The 16,197-nt window shown below is 37.0% G+C and overlaps 1 protein-coding gene across 2 annotated transcripts in view; it reads right to left on the reverse strand.

Moving 5' to 3' along the window:
* Positions 1-16,197, reverse strand: part of prex2 (phosphatidylinositol-3,4,5-trisphosphate-dependent Rac exchange factor 2) — a 224,888-nt gene that overhangs the window by 137,543 nt on the left and 71,148 nt on the right. For both annotated transcript variants that reach the window (XM_061965408.2, XM_061965407.2), the window contains exons 9-11: positions 15,262-15,411; positions 15,047-15,188; positions 321-421 (exon numbers count right to left, since the gene is read on the reverse strand). In XM_061965408.2, coding sequence (XP_061821392.1) covers positions 321-421; positions 15,047-15,188; positions 15,262-15,411 — 393 coding nt within the window. The remainder of the gene's footprint in view (positions 1-320; positions 422-15,046; positions 15,189-15,261; positions 15,412-16,197) is intronic.

Raw genomic sequence — 16,197 nt, forward strand, 5'->3', positions numbered from 1 at the left:
GTAAGCACCGTGGATTGATTAAGTCGGCCACAGTTTTGTGAGGGGGAAGGGAAAAAAGGCAGAAAAGCTTCATCCACTAAACTAGTTTGTTAAGCACACAAACACATGGACAGACCAGAGGATATTAATCGGCAAGTTCCCTTACCTAACATGTCTGAAGGGAAGGTTTAAATGATGGACACCTGCTAAGACATAAAACAAGTGGAGATTCTGCAGAGTGAGTGTAGCAGCATGCAGCGTGCTCGTTAGATGAGGTTAGTTTAGCGAATGACATGCTCTAGTACAAAGTTAGCTGGGAGGTAACTAGTTGGAGTACCCACCGTGGTGGATGATGCCATTCTCCAGAAGCGCTTGACCCAGATGAACACCTTCCTCCGGGTTGCCCGTCTCACCGATTTCCATCAGCCACGATACAAATTCACTGGCGACACCAATGAGAGAGGGAAAAAAAATCAGAAAGGCAACTAGCATATGTTTTAGATAGCTATAAAACAGACTGTATTAAACCAAGAATAAGACACAAAGTCTTTGATATATTTGATGTACAGTATGTATTATATATAGATAACACTTCCAGTATTGTGTTTTTTCTAAGATGGCCAACAATCTTAGGGATTTATATGGCCATAAATGACAATTCAATACTTCATTTCTTCAAATAACCATAAAACAGAATATAACAAACCATGAATAAACGTATCTTCTTACATACTGTATTTTATTTCTATTTGTTTTTTGATCTTTTATTTATAGTCACAGAGACCAACGACCAGACACATGTTTTAAATAGCCATAAAAGTCTCTTTGACGCAACTTTGCGAAATACACTTCTAACTAGAAATGTATGGGGGAAGATGACCACAATGTATCCCAGCAGGCATTCTGCAATTACTTCTGATGCTGTATAGTGCATCCCATAAAATTAGCACGAACGTTGATCAATACAACAATTAAGTTATTTAAAATAAAACTCATTTTATTTCAATTATTAATATAATTAGTTGTAGTAAAGTTATGATTACTATTATTCAAATTCAGTTATAAGAACAAATAAAGCCATTATAATGATCAATAATATTGCACATAGTAATAGGATTAAATTATGATTCTTAGAATTATTTTTATTATTAATAAAATAATCATTACTTGCAGTAATGATTATTATTAAAGGCTATGTTAAAAAAAATGTTTATATCTTTACTTATGCATTTCAAATATCTATCAAAATTAAACATATTGTCAAATCAAAATTTAAATACATAAATTTATACCGATTCAATTAAAGCTATGTGAAAAATGTAATGTATTGACAAATTCAAATAAAATACATTTATTGAATATCACATTTAAATAACATTTACAAACCCCGTTTCCATATAAGTTGGGAAATTGTGTTAGATGTAAATATAAACGGAATACAATGATTTGCTAATGATTTTCAACCCATATTAAGTTGAATATGCTACAAAGACAACATATTTGATGTTCAAACTGATAAACCTTTTTTTTTTTTGCAAATAATCATTAACTTTAGAATTTGATGCCAGCAACACGTGACAAAGAAGTTGGGAAAGGTGGCAATAGATACTGATAAAGTTGAGGAATGCTCATCAAACACTTATTTGGAACATCCCACAGGTGTGCAGGCTAATTGGGAACAGGTGGGTGCCATGATTGGGTATAAAAACAGCTTCCCAAAAAATGCTCAGTCTTTCACAAGAAAGGATGGGGCGAGGTACACCCCTTTGTCCACAACTGCGTGAGCAAATAGTCAAACAGTTTAAGAACAACGTTTCTCAAAGTGCAATTGCAAGAAATTTAGGGATTTCAACATCTACGGTCCATAATATCATCAAAAGGTTCAGAGAATGTGGAGAAATCACTCCACGTAAGCGGCATGGCCGGAAACCAACATTGAAAGACCGTGACCTTCGATCCCTCAGACGGCACTGTATCAAAAACCGACATCAATCTCTAAAGGATATCACCACATGGGCTCAGGAACACTTTAGAAAACCACTGTCACTAAATACAGTTTGTCGCTACATCTGTAAGTGCAAGTTAAAGCTCTACTATGCAAAGCGAAAGCCATTTATCAACAACATCCAGAAACGCCGCCGGCTTCTCTGGGCCCGAGATCATCTAAGATGGACTCATGCAAAGTGGAAAAGTGTTCTGTGGTCTGACGAGTCCACATTTCAAATTGTTTTTGGAAATATTCGACATTGTGTCATCCGGACCAAAGGGGAAGCGAACCATCCAGACTGTTATTGACGCAAAGTTCAAAAGCCAGCATCTGTGATGGTATGGGAGTGCATTAGTGCCCAAGGCACGGGTAACTTACACATCTGTGAAGGCACCATTAATGCTGAAAGGTACATACAGGTTTTGGAACAACATATGCTGCCATATAAGCGCTGTCTTTTTCATGGACGCCCCTGATTATTTCAGCAAGACAATGCCAAGCCACATTCAGCACGTGTTACAACAGCGTGGCTTCGTAAAAAAAAGAGTGCGGGTACTTTCCTGGTCTGCCTGCAGTCTAGACCTGTCTCCCATCGAAAATGTATGGCGCATTATGAAGCGTAAAATACGACAGCGAAGACCCCGTACTGGTGAACGACTGAAGCTCTACATAAAACAAGAATGGGAAAGAATTCCACTTTCAAAGCTTCAACAATTAGTTTCCTCAGTTCCCAATCATTTATTGAGTGTTGTTAAAAGAAAAGGTGATGTAACACAGTGGTGAACATGCCCTTTCCCAACTACTTTGGCACGTGTTGCAGCCATGAAATTCTAAGTTAATTATTATTTGCTAAAAAAAAATAAAGTTTATGAGTTTGAACATCAAATATCTTGTCTTTGTAGTGCATTCAATTGAATATGGGTTGAAAAGGATTTGCAAATCATTGTATTCCGTTTATTATTACATCGAACACAATTTCCCAACTCATATGGAAACGGGGTTTGTATTATTAATCGTTATTAAAGTTATGTGCAAAAATACACATCAAAATTGAACATATTGTCAAATTAATGTTTAAATACAAAGATTTATGCTAATTAAATTTTTTTTTTTTAACTGGTAAAGCTATGTATAAAAAATCACACATTTATCAAAATGTAACACTGACAAATATTACATTTAAATATTTATTATTGTTACTAAAGCTATGTGAAAAAAAATATATTTATCAAAATGTAACATTGACAAATTAAAATATAAAAAATACATTAAAAATTACTTTAAATTGAGATACATATATATATATTTTTTTTAATTGTCTTCCGGCAGGTTACGTCTGACATCCCATGAAGATACATGTTGAATACATGTCCAAAAGTGAAGACGCATGTTTTGGATGAGATGATCTACTTACTGGCCATATTTTCCATCAGAAGTGCTGCTTTGGTTTATTTACAGTTGGGGCCCACATAGGAGTGAGAAAGGAGCTTACAGGCTTTGTGTGTTTTGTCTGCTTCCAACAACATTTATTCGACACGCACAAAGCAACAGCATCAACTATGGAGGGATTTAAATTGGTCCTTGTGAAACTGTCAATTGAAAACACATGTTTCTCCTGTTTAATTCCCAACTGGGAAGAGGAAATAAACAAAGTGGAAAAACAACAAACAAAGCGTCTAATCCTCAGACGGCCCAAATGAGCTAAAATGTCTAAATTGTCCATCACTTAGTGACTGGCTTGAGAGACGGAGGCCTATCTGATGACATTCTTGACGTTTGGTCTGCCCACATGAGCCAAACAAACACTGGAATTCAGAGCTTTTCAGACTAAAACCTCCAAACGTTGCACACTTGTCAAGGAAAAAGTGGCCAGGGAAAAACCCAAGTCCGCATTAATGTCACTATGTCAACTTGGGCGTCACAAACAGTGGTCAAAACTTTTTGCTTTGTCTTGATCATTTAGAAACTCATGCAAAACTTATTTGAGTTTCGAGTTCAATTCTCCATAAATTTCTCCATTTTCTAATAGGTGGATAAAAAATTGATTGATAGTTTGTTAAGTGATAAGGGAAAAAATAAGGACAGAAAAAAAATCTGGTTAAACAAAGAATGCAGCTTATGGGGAAAAGTAGCAAAAAAAATAGAAAACTATTCATGAAAAATTAAGAGCAATTACAGCAGTACCTCGGTTTTCATTTGTCCCAGTTTTAGGCGAAAGTTTACATCATATGTCATCATGTTTTTGTATACTGTAGGGCAGTGGTTCTCAAACTTTTTCCACCAAGTACCATCTCAGTAAAAACTTTGCTCTCCGAGTACCTCAATATTCCACCTGTTCGACCTGCTACCATCGGGCAGGCGCTACGGGTGCATCAGAGCCAGAACAAACAGACTCAAAGACAGCTTCTTTCCCAGAGCTGTCACCATCTTGAACTCTAACTTATAATAATAATTCACCCCTATACAATATCCTACCCTAATACCCTACTGTGCAATATTACCCTTCGAGTGCAATACGTCCGACACTGATTGTTATTTATTACTCCGGTACTCTTGTCTTGTTCTGTATATTGTACAGTATTTTGTATTTCTATAGTGTTTTGTATATTGTAGAGGATTGCTTATTATTTTTATTGGATAGTAGTCTGTTTATTTCAATTGTTAGTTTTTTCTTTATTACATGTTGTGGAATTTAATTAATTTTTACCCCATATTTGTTCCCACTACCGCACCTTAAGTTGGAGTCCTTAATCTCGTTATATGCAAATATTATGACAATAAAGCCTATTCTATTCTATTCTATTCTATTCTAATAATGACCAACAATCAAATACACTAGCTTAGTAGGCCTAAGTATTCATTAAAAACAATACATAGGTTTTTTTAACAAGGATATTTATTATTTTTACACACCGTTGGAACAGTAACACTGTTTTTGAATACAGGAAAATAAAACACTGTACTTTAATCAAGTGATTATTTGGCATACCACTAGATGGAGCTTGACAATCACTACTGTGAGGATATAACAATTACAGTTATAACGATAAACTGTGATACAATTCCATATGGTTTGTATTACAGTTTCAAATTGTAATTATCGAAAAACATGGTAATACTGATCATTTCCTGAATAAGCAGCTAGCCTGCTAATCTCTAGCTAGCTTGAAGGCTAACATGAATACAAGACACATTATCATCTTTACAAACACCGTTGCCTTTAATATTAAACACTCTAAAACCTTTACAAATTAAAAGAGAATATAAACGTATTCAAAACTTCAAATAATAAAACATTATTTCAGTTTTTTTCTGCCAATGAAAGTATATTGTGTGTCTGTTGCTTATATATTAATTTTAAATAAAACTTGGTTAAAAGACTTTAGTGTGTGTCTCAGTACTTTTTGAGCACATTCAAGGATACTGTAATAATAATGATAACCATCATATGAAATTTCAATATCGTTACATCCCTAATACACTGTCTCGGTTTCTGTACGGGTAAACACTCGTGAGTGGCTCTGTCCAATTCAAGTCAACGAGACCCTTAGAGTCTGTGTTTCCAGAGTGTCAGTGAACGCACCACAGTACTGCGACAAGCCTAGCCAAACTCTCAAAGGTAACGGCGCTTCCTTGTCGCATTTTGCCATCAAGAGTGCTCAACAACAGGTAAAATTCTTGTTCATTTGCCATGTTATGCATCGTGCATTGTTTTTAGCGTGTAAAAGTATGATCATTCTATGTATAAAGTGTTTGGCGTTAACATTCTTGGGTGCCTGGAATGGATTCAATGGCTTTACACCATTTTTCATTTGAAAATGTGTTTGTACTTTTCAGTTTTCAATGAATTCATAAGGAAAGCCGTGGTACAGCAGTGCTATAAGAATAAACAGAATAAATAACAATTAAAAAAATTAAATGAGTAGAGAGATTAAAAATGAATTAATCTTTTTTAATTGGAATGATACTAGCTAATTAGCTTAGTTTCTAGCACGCAGCTTCATGGGAGGCGTCCAAGCAGTGGTGTGCCGTCAGGGCCAGCAAGGCCTTCTCTGATGGCCTAACATAACCAGAAATCAGGATCATAATTAAAGATAAAAGTATTTTTTAATTTACTTTCCCTAAGTATCTAAAAGTATTCATATTCTCTTCATGTCATATTATGCTACTTCCAGCGCTGTTGTTTTTAGTTTAGAGTTTTTATCCAATCAGAATTCAGCTATCTTATGTTGCCATGCTGTACCAAATCTGCCCGGGGCCTTCAGAATCAAGAATGCAGGCGTCTATGCACATTAAGTGAATGGGCACATACAGGTGATAGACAGTTGCGATTAGGGATGTCCGATAATATCGGACTGCCGATATTATCGGCCGATAAATGCTTTAAAATGTAATATCAGAAATTATTGGTATCGTTTCAAATTTATCGGTATCAGTTTCAAAAAGTAAAATTCATGACTATTTAAAACGCCGCTGTGTACACGGGCGTAGGGAGAAGTACAGAGCGCCAATAAACCTTAAAGGCACTGCCTTTGCGTGCCGGCCCAGTCACATAATATCCACGGCTTTTCACACACACAAGTGAATGCAAGACATACTTGATCAACAGACATACAGGTCACACTAAGGGTGGCCGTATAAACAACTGTAACACTGTTACAAATATGTGCCACACTGTGAACCCACACCAAACAAGAATGTCAAACACATTTCGGGAGAACATCCGCACCGTAACACAACATAAACACAACAGTACAAATACCCAGAACCCCTTGCAGCACTAACTCTTCCGGGATGCTACAATATATACCCCCCGCTACTCCCCCCCCCACCCACCCACCCACCTCAACCTCCTCATGCTCTCTCAGGGAGAGCATGTCCCAAATTCCAAGCTGCTGTTTTGAGGCATGTTAAAAAAAATAATGCACTTTGTGACTTCAATAATAAATATGGCAGTGCCATGTTGGCATTTTTTTCCATAACTTGAGTTGTTTTTTTTGGGAAAATCTTGTTACATTGTTTAATGCATCCAGCAGGGCATCACAACAAAATTAGGCATAATAATGTGTTAATTCCACGACTGTATATATCGGTATCGGTTGATATCGGAATCGGTAATTAAGTGTTGGACAATATCGGAATATCGGATATCGGCAAAAAAGCCATTATCGGACATCTCTAGTTGCGATAGCCAATCAGATCACGAGTTGTTGTCAGTAAGGCCTTCTACAAAGTCTTACGTTGAACGTGACATTTACGCATCCTGTGATTGGATACTCACCGGTACCGTTAGCGGATGAATTTGAGAACACAAAGAGTCGATAGACAGTTCTAATAGCCAATCAGATCATGAGTTGTTGACAGTAGCCTATCTAGGTAGCCTGATGTTAAGGAGACTGTGATTGGATACTCACTTGTCAAGCAGGAAGTGTTGACCCACAAAGAAGGAGAACAAAACGTTGATTAGGTGGCAGGTATATATTTGCACGGCCATTTTCAAGAAGGATACTTAAAGAGAAACTAAATCTTGTGAGACCATGTCGGCGATGAAATGGGGAAATGCCCGCCAATTCCACTCGAATCAACCGACAATGAGGGGCTGTACGGCGTCGAATGGGTGCTACAAATTGTGAGTTCAAATATTTTATTCCTTAATTTTTTTCACATTTATTTTGTTTTTTGCAATTTTAATTTTGACAGTATCACATAAAAGATGTTTTAATTGATGATGCGGGTTTATTGATTTTTAAATGTGCCAGAAAAGAACCTGTTTTGTACAATTGCCAGTGGTGCGTAAATGTGTTTCTGTATAGTATTTCTCCAGCAATGGTCATGTGGGGACATCAATGATGGTATTTTGAGAGGTAATCATTGAAGGCCTAGGTGGGAAACGCACGGCCCGCCACTGCATCCAGAACATCCATGTATATAAACTGTATATGATTACCACACACAGGTGGGATAATGACTGCTTGAACTTCGATCAGACTTCCAGGTGTTGGCCCTTCATGCTCTACTTTTTCATTGTGTAACTTTTCTGTCACATGTTTAATACTTTAAGTCTTTTTTGCTGACAGATCCATTCCTCCTCCAGACCGCCAGCAATGTCTGCTCGGACCTAAAAGGACAACGTTCCCAAACCCACCGCACCGTGTAAACTCGGCCACAGCTATGTCCGACTTTGCAGCGGGCTTTTAAAAATAACAGAAGTGGAATCGGAGTCGTCACAATGTGCACGTGAAATGTTTTGGTTTTGGTTTTGACACATAGCCGCTTTAAATATCATCAAACCGCAAACATTGGCGAAAGGGTTACTTGTTCTTTAAATCACCACTTTCATAAAAGGGAAAAGCTCCTTGACTACAGACAAATGTTTGGAGACTTTTTTTTTTTAGCTTTAATGTCAAACCTTAATGAAGTCCACATTTATTTCATTAAATGATATATTAATCGTACATGTTTCTGCTGGCTCATTAACACATCACAGTGCACTTGTTCTGCCAGAGAATAAGAGGACAGAGCAGAAGTAATCGGTGTTGCAAACCTATATTTAGAAAGTAATCACAGCCCTCCTAATACTCTTTTTCAAATTTAGTCAAGTCTTTTGGCAACTCTGACATGAACGCACGAGCAGCGGGTGCTGTGGGCCCCTTCCCCATCTAAAATCTCCTTTTTTTTAAATGTAAATTTGTGTTGCTCACTATGTTTTGCCTGTGCAGTTTTTTACTCACTTTTTGCAGATACGTCATGGCCAAATATGCAAATTCGGAATATATTATCATATCATCCGGATTTGATATTTGATACCCTGCAATATTCGCAGTTTTTTTTCAAAATCAACATTTTTTTTTTTTAAACAAATGTTCATTGGTTAGAAAACCTGCCCATTTACTCTTTTTCTAGCGGAGAAAAACGGAAAACCCACCTCATTCAACACAAGTCGTTATAATAATAATAATACAGCATACCGGTACATGTAACGATGCAAAAGTAAGATGGTGGCGCTCCGTGTGGCTGTAGCAACACCAGCATTAGTACGAGCACTAACACTGACTTTTGCAATAGCTCTCCCACTGCACTAGCTCTAGCACTAGCATTAGCTCTAACGCAAATACTAGCCCTAGCACAACCCTTCACACTAGCTCTAGCGCAGTGGTTCTTAACCTGGGTTCGATCGAACCCTGGGGGTTCGGTGAGTCGGCCTCAGGAGTTCGGCGGAGGTCAAGACACACCCGACTCATCGTGTAAATAAAAACATTTCCCTATCGGCATTTTATGGATACCTACAAACAATGTTCCCTCTAATTTTCCATCTGATTTGCAGGTGTGTAATTTGTTGTGAGTTCATGCACTGTGTTGGTTTTGTTCTTTGAACAGGGCACAAAACATTTAGTTTGTCCTAGGGGGAGCATAACAGAAAATATTTGAGAACTACTGCTAGCATTAGCTCTAACACTACCTCTCGCACTTACATTAGCTCTAGTACTAGCCCTTGTACAAACATTAGCTCTAGTACTAGCCCTTGTACAAACATTAGCTCTAGTACTAGCCCTTGTACAAACATTAGCTCTAGCATTAAAACTAGCTCCAGCACTTGCATTAACATTAGCGCTAAAACAGAGCTGCCAAGCCTCAGGCATTGAGTGTGAGAGTCAAGCATTTTAACTATTTCTCACGCTATACGCCACACTTGACATTTCTCACGCTAAATATATATATATATATATATATATATATATATATATATATATATATATGTCTATTACCTGACCGCTTCTATGTTAGCTACCTCTCTTTGTTTATAACGTATATTTTCTGCTAGATCTACTCTCTAATTTATGCTGGCCTTTTTTTGTTGTTGCTGCAGCTGTTACATATACTGTAATATTGTACATGGTAACTGGGATTTGTTATATATTGTATATATTATATAAAATATAATATATACGAGTATACAGTATATACTGTATAAATAATATGTAAATAGTATATAATATGTAAATATTACATATGTTTTTTTTTATATTGGTACTATGGTACATTTTTAGTCTACTTTATACCTTTTGTTTTCGCCCTCTTTTTGTGCCCTTCTGTGCATTATCCTTATATATATATATACACATATATATGTATGTGTGGGGAAAAAAAATCACAAGACTATTTCATCTCTACAGGCCTGTTTCATGAGGGGGGTACCCTCAATCGTCAGGAGACGATTGAGGGTACCCCCCCTCATGAAACAGGCCTGTAGAGATGAAATAGTCTTGTGATTTTTTTCCCCACACATACATATATTGCGCTCTACTACGGTATCGAGCACTATTTTTTGGATAACCTTATTAAGACATATACACATATATATATATACATACATATATATACAAATATATACACATATATATATATATATATATATATATATATATATATATATATATATATATACATATACATATACATATACATATATATATATATATATATATATATATATATATATATATATATGCTAGGGGTGTAACGGTACACAAAAATTTCGGTTCGGTACGTACCTCGGTTTAGAGGTCACGGTTCGGTTCATTTTCGGTACAGTAAGAAAACAAAAAAATATACATTTTTTGGTTATTTATTTACCAAATTTGCAAAATCTTCCACCAAAAATATTTTTCTTAGTGGAATATTTGATGTGAAGTAATGGGAACCTTGGATAGGTCAATAATTCATAATAACATTGATTTTGATTCAATATTATGTTTTGAGCAATGACAGTTAGAAAAAAAAAAAAACCTGTTTTGTTTTATTAGTCAACATTGCAACTTTTTCTAAATTACATTTAACCTTTAAGCTTTTTTATTTCACTTTTGTTATGTTTTTGTTTATTTTAATAGTATTTTTAGAATGTGCCGTGGGCCTTTAAAACATTAGCTGTGGGCTGCAAATGGCCTCCGGGGCACACTTTTGACACCCCTGCTATAGATAATAAAAAATTAAATCTGATAAATCTATGGATAAAAAGCATGCGTGTTTAACACAACTCTCTCGCTCGCGCTCTCTCTGTCTCTCCCCCTCCCTCACGAATGCTGCTGCGCGCACAATTTGTTTTGTTTTTAACCTTCTTAACTTTGAATGTACATTGTTAATACACGCAACCATAGCTCAGGGTGCCGGACATTTGGGGCATTTGGGGGCAACCGCCCGGGCGGCCCCACGGGGGAGGGCATGTCCGGTGGGGGGGAGGACGTGTGGTCAGGACCTGGCCCGGACATGTCCTCTTTTGCTAGCATGCTAGCAGCTAACGGGCTACGATAGACTGGCCGTGCGTCCTCTTTTCGCCGGGCGTGTCCTCTTTTGCGGGGCTGCCTCAGGTGTCCGGCATTTTGAGTATTGTTTACACAACGTGCAGTACGCTACTTAATATGTCCATGTGGAAATTCGTTCGGTACACCTCCGCACCCAACTGTAACCCCCGTACCGAAACGGTTCGATAAAATACCCGTATCGTTACACCCCTAATATATACACACATATATATACGTATATACATACATATACATATATATACACACACACGTATACATATAAATATATATATATATATATATATACATTTACAGAAGGCGTCTCCACTGCTGTAGAGTCCAGTGGCGACGTGCTTTGCACCATTCTTTCACAAATGTTTGTAGAAACAGTCCCCATGTCTAAGTGCTTGATTTTATACAACTGTGGCCAGGCCAAGTGATTAGGACACCTGATCCTGATCATTTTGATGGGTGGCCAAATACTTTTGGCAACATAGTGTATATGTATATATGTGTATATGTGATTTGAAAATCATTGTATTCTGTTTTTATTTACGATTTACACAACGTGACAACGTCACTGGTTTTGTGTGTGTGTGTGTGTGTGTGTGTGTGTGTGTGTGTGTGTGTGTGTGTGTGCGTGTGTGTGTGTGTGTGTATATATATATATATATACGGTATATATATATATATATATATATATATAAGGGCTGCAACTAACGATTAATTTGTTGATTATTACTTCGATTAATCGATTAATAATCGGATAAAAGAGACAAACTACATTTCTATCCTTTCCAGTATTTTACTGAAAAAAAAGTGAGACCTAAACTTTATGAAAATGAAGTTTAGGTTTGTTGTGGCTCAATATTGGTCCATATATAAGGCGCACCGGATTATAAGGCGCACTGTCAGCTTTTGAGAAAATTGGAGGTTTTTAGGTGCGCCTTATAGAGCGGAAAATACGGTAATTAAAATGAGGCAATTATGTCATCTACCAACTTTTATGACAGCCAATAGTTACTTTCCTTACGGAGGAGCTGGCAACACTGGGATATCAAGAGAGACCAGAAGAGGACAGGGAGGACGGAGATGTAGAAGAGATACAAATTGAGAACACAGATGCAGAGGATGAGACAGAAGAGCCAGCAGAGAAAACTGTGAAGATGATTTTCCTTTCTAATTTCTGGTTGATTTAGACTATCATTCGGAAGCCACAGTGCAGGGAGAGCAGCTGGAGGTGAGAACATCAGTCTTAAAGTATAAATCGACGTTAAACCTGGCCAAATCGGTGTTAAAAAATAAGTCAATTTTTTTTCAAACCGCATCCTGCCACCAAAGTCTCACTCTTGTCATTTTCTGAAATCTGGCAGCACTGACTAACACTAGCTCTAGCACAATGTTACACTAGCTTTAGCTCTCACACAAGCACTAGCATTAACTCTAGCACTAACACCAGCTATAGCATTAGCTTTAGCACTAACTTGAGCTCTAGCAGTAGCTCAATCACTAACACTAACACTAGCTCTAGCATTAGCTCTATCACTAACACCATGAATTGATTAACGTGGACCCCGACTTAAACAAGTTGAAAAACTTATTCGGGTGTTACCATTTAGTGGTCAATTGTACGGAATATGTACTGTACTGTGCAATCTACTTATAAAAGTTTCGATCAATCAATCAAAACCAGCTCTAGCATTAGCCCTAGCACTAACACTAGCCCTAGCACTAACACTAGCTCTAGCACTAACACCAGCTGTAGCGCTAACCCAACGTTTTACACTAGCTCTAGCTCTCGCACAAGCACTAGCTCTATCACTAAAACTAGCTCTGGCACTAACACTAGCTCTAGCGTTAACACAAAGCTTTACACTAGCTTTAGCTCTCGCACAAGCACTGGCATTAGCTCTATCACTAACACAAGCTCTAGCATTAGCTCTACCACGAACACTAGCTCTAGCATTAGATCTAGCACAATGTTTTGCACTAGCTCTAGCACTTGCAATAACATCAGCTCTAGCACTAACTAGCTCTAGCGCAACAATTTACACTAGCTCTAGCTCTCGCACTAGCATTAGCGCTATTCCTAACATTAGCCGAAAGGACCATTGGCTTGCAGAGCCACCTGTAATCGCTACCCAGTTTAAAGGAAGATTGAGGCGTTGCCATAGGATACAGAAGTGCAGTTGCAGTTTTCCTATAAATTATCATTCATTGGTGTACACTGCAAAAAGTCAATGTTCAAAACAAGAAGAAAAATTACAAAAATTAGGGGTATTTTATTTGAACTAAGCAAAATTATCTGCCAATAGAACAAGAAAATTTGGCTTGTCAAGACTTTCCAAAACAAGTAAAATTAGCTAACCTCAATGAACCCAAAAATACCTTAAAATAAATATATATTCTAACTAATAACAGGTGCACTTTTCTTGGTAAAAAAAAAAAAAGACCTTTTTGCTCAATATGTTGAAAAATATTCTTAAATGAAGTAAATGCTAGTGCCATTATCTTGACATAATGATATGCGCTCTGCATTACATTTCTTGAAACCAGCAAACTTATACTAAAAACTAATTTATTGTTCTTAATGGAAAGGCAACAAGGCAACCGCTTGTTACTCTCGTGGTTTCCTAGCCGCTCAGGCAAATCATATGGTCTAAACATGCATTTTTCCATCGATAACATGATATCATCGCGCCAAGTGCGTGCTCTTTCAGTCAATCAGTGCGCATATACTGTATACAGCCCGGGCCCCGGCCAAACATTTTTTAATTGTAATTTTGAAGAATTCATCTGATTGTGCATGAACTATTTCTGTTCAAAATTGTTAGAAATGTCACATGTTAAATGTTTAAATATTAACTGTCAGTTTAATGTACTGTGCCAACTGTACTACATTATGAGTATGTATTTTCTATTGTTTCATTGAAAATAAAACAGCAAAGTCCATTTGGCTGTCATGTGTTTTAATTATGAGACAAAATTGTGTCAAAGTCATGATTTTTTTTTTTCATGCTTGAAATAAGAAATTATTACTTTAAAAAAAGTAGTTTTATACTTGTGAGTGTTGATGACACAGCTTTGCAACAGTTGATATTCTAGTTTCAAGCATGTTTTACTCAATATAGGTCATAACATCTCAGCAACAAGCTGTAATATCTTACTGAGATCATTTAGGACCAAAACACTTAAAACAAGTAAAACACTCTAACATAAAATCTGCTTAGTGAGAAGAATTATCTTATCAGACAGAAAATAAGCAAATATCACCCTTATTTGAGATACTTAATCTTACTTAGATTTCAGTTTTTGCAGTGTATACATTGTACAATTGAACATGTTATTAACATGTATAAGGCAAATTATAGGGCTAAAATAATTGAAAATAAGCATTTTATTATTGATATTAAAATCATGAAAGAGCCTCTGCTGTAATAAGCACAAGTAGTCGTCTAGTTTTTGGGGGTCTTTGGGAAATTTGTCTTTGTGCAGTATGCCATTTAATGATAGAACGACAAGTGTAAGTAGTGAGAAATTGTCAAAGCAGGTCTTTGCCATCGGCAGAGATGAATCCAACACGTCAGTGTTGGCGGGACGCAGGGGAGGCATTTTGGCATATAATGCTGTGATTTATCACAAGCATTCATTGCTCAATATGTCTCCTGACAGCACATCCATAACCCTTAAATAAGATTGATGGACAAGCGGACTGATAATATATGACAACACGTTGCGGGTGATGTAATTATTCGTCACCATGATGGCTCGGTATGCTTACCTTCCCAGGAAGCACTTAGGGAACGTGGTGAGTTTGCGTTTGCGGTCCTTAATGAGATGTCCCTTACTCATGAGCTGGTAAAGCTTCTCCCCCTTCTCGGACACCATCAGCCAAGTGTCCTGCTCCATGCCCAGCGTCAGACCTGCTCACAAATACACAACATGTAACAACAAAATTCTTCGTCTTCTCCTTCTTCTTTTTCTTGCGGAACGTACTTTTCCTACGCTCCCTCTCCTTCATGATGGCCTCCAGCCACTCCTGTTTGTCCTCAGGCGTCTTGGCCATGCAGACGAACCACTTGTTCTTGGCCGTGTTGTGGATCTTCCAGCCGTTGTTGACGATGTTGCCGCTGCTGTGGTAGTCGGCTGCCAGGAGGAGGAAGACAAACGCGACGGGTTACCATTTTTTTCCCTCCTAACGATTGGAAGTCGTGATAGCGGCGCCAACAAAGTACAGGAAGCTGGCGAGAATGGACGACACTTATCTGATGGCTGACGACATTCTTTAGCACAAAAGTGAGCTGAGCCTTCTCCAAACACAACTAGTGCACTCTTTTTGTTGCCTACGTTCTTTTAATCCTTACTGACCACAAGTCCTATAGTGAATAAAGTCACAACATTACCACGAAAAACATAGAATTTAATGGTAATAAAGTCGTAATATCAAAATAAGTTAGTTTGTTTTTTTCAGTTTTATGAAAACAAAAGTTGAATTATCAAGGATGCATTTTAAGAGAATAAAGTCGCAACAATACAACACAAAATGTAATTTTATGAGAATAAAGTTTTAATATTAAATAACAAAAAAGTCGGTATTAAAATATACAGTTTTGAGATTAAAGTCGTAATATTATGGGAAACAACATTCTATTATTAGCACAGTGGAACCTCGATTTACAAACCCCTCTATTTGCGAACTTTTCGATTGAGTCAAATAACAGAAGAAATTAACAAATTAAAAAGATGGTTTGACAAAAACAGACTATCTTTGAATCTCAGTAAAACTAAAAATAATGCTATTTGGTAACAGTAGAAGGGAAAGTCAAATACAAATAGATGGAGTAGACATTGAAAGCGTAAAAGAAAACACATTTTTGGGTGTAATAATAGATGATAAAATGAATTGGAAATCTCATGTATAAATATACAACA

Source organism: Nerophis lumbriciformis, linkage group LG07, assembly GCF_033978685.3.
Source record: "Nerophis lumbriciformis linkage group LG07, RoL_Nlum_v2.1, whole genome shotgun sequence".
NCBI classification, from domain to species: Eukaryota; Metazoa; Chordata; class Actinopteri; order Syngnathiformes; family Syngnathidae; genus Nerophis; species Nerophis lumbriciformis.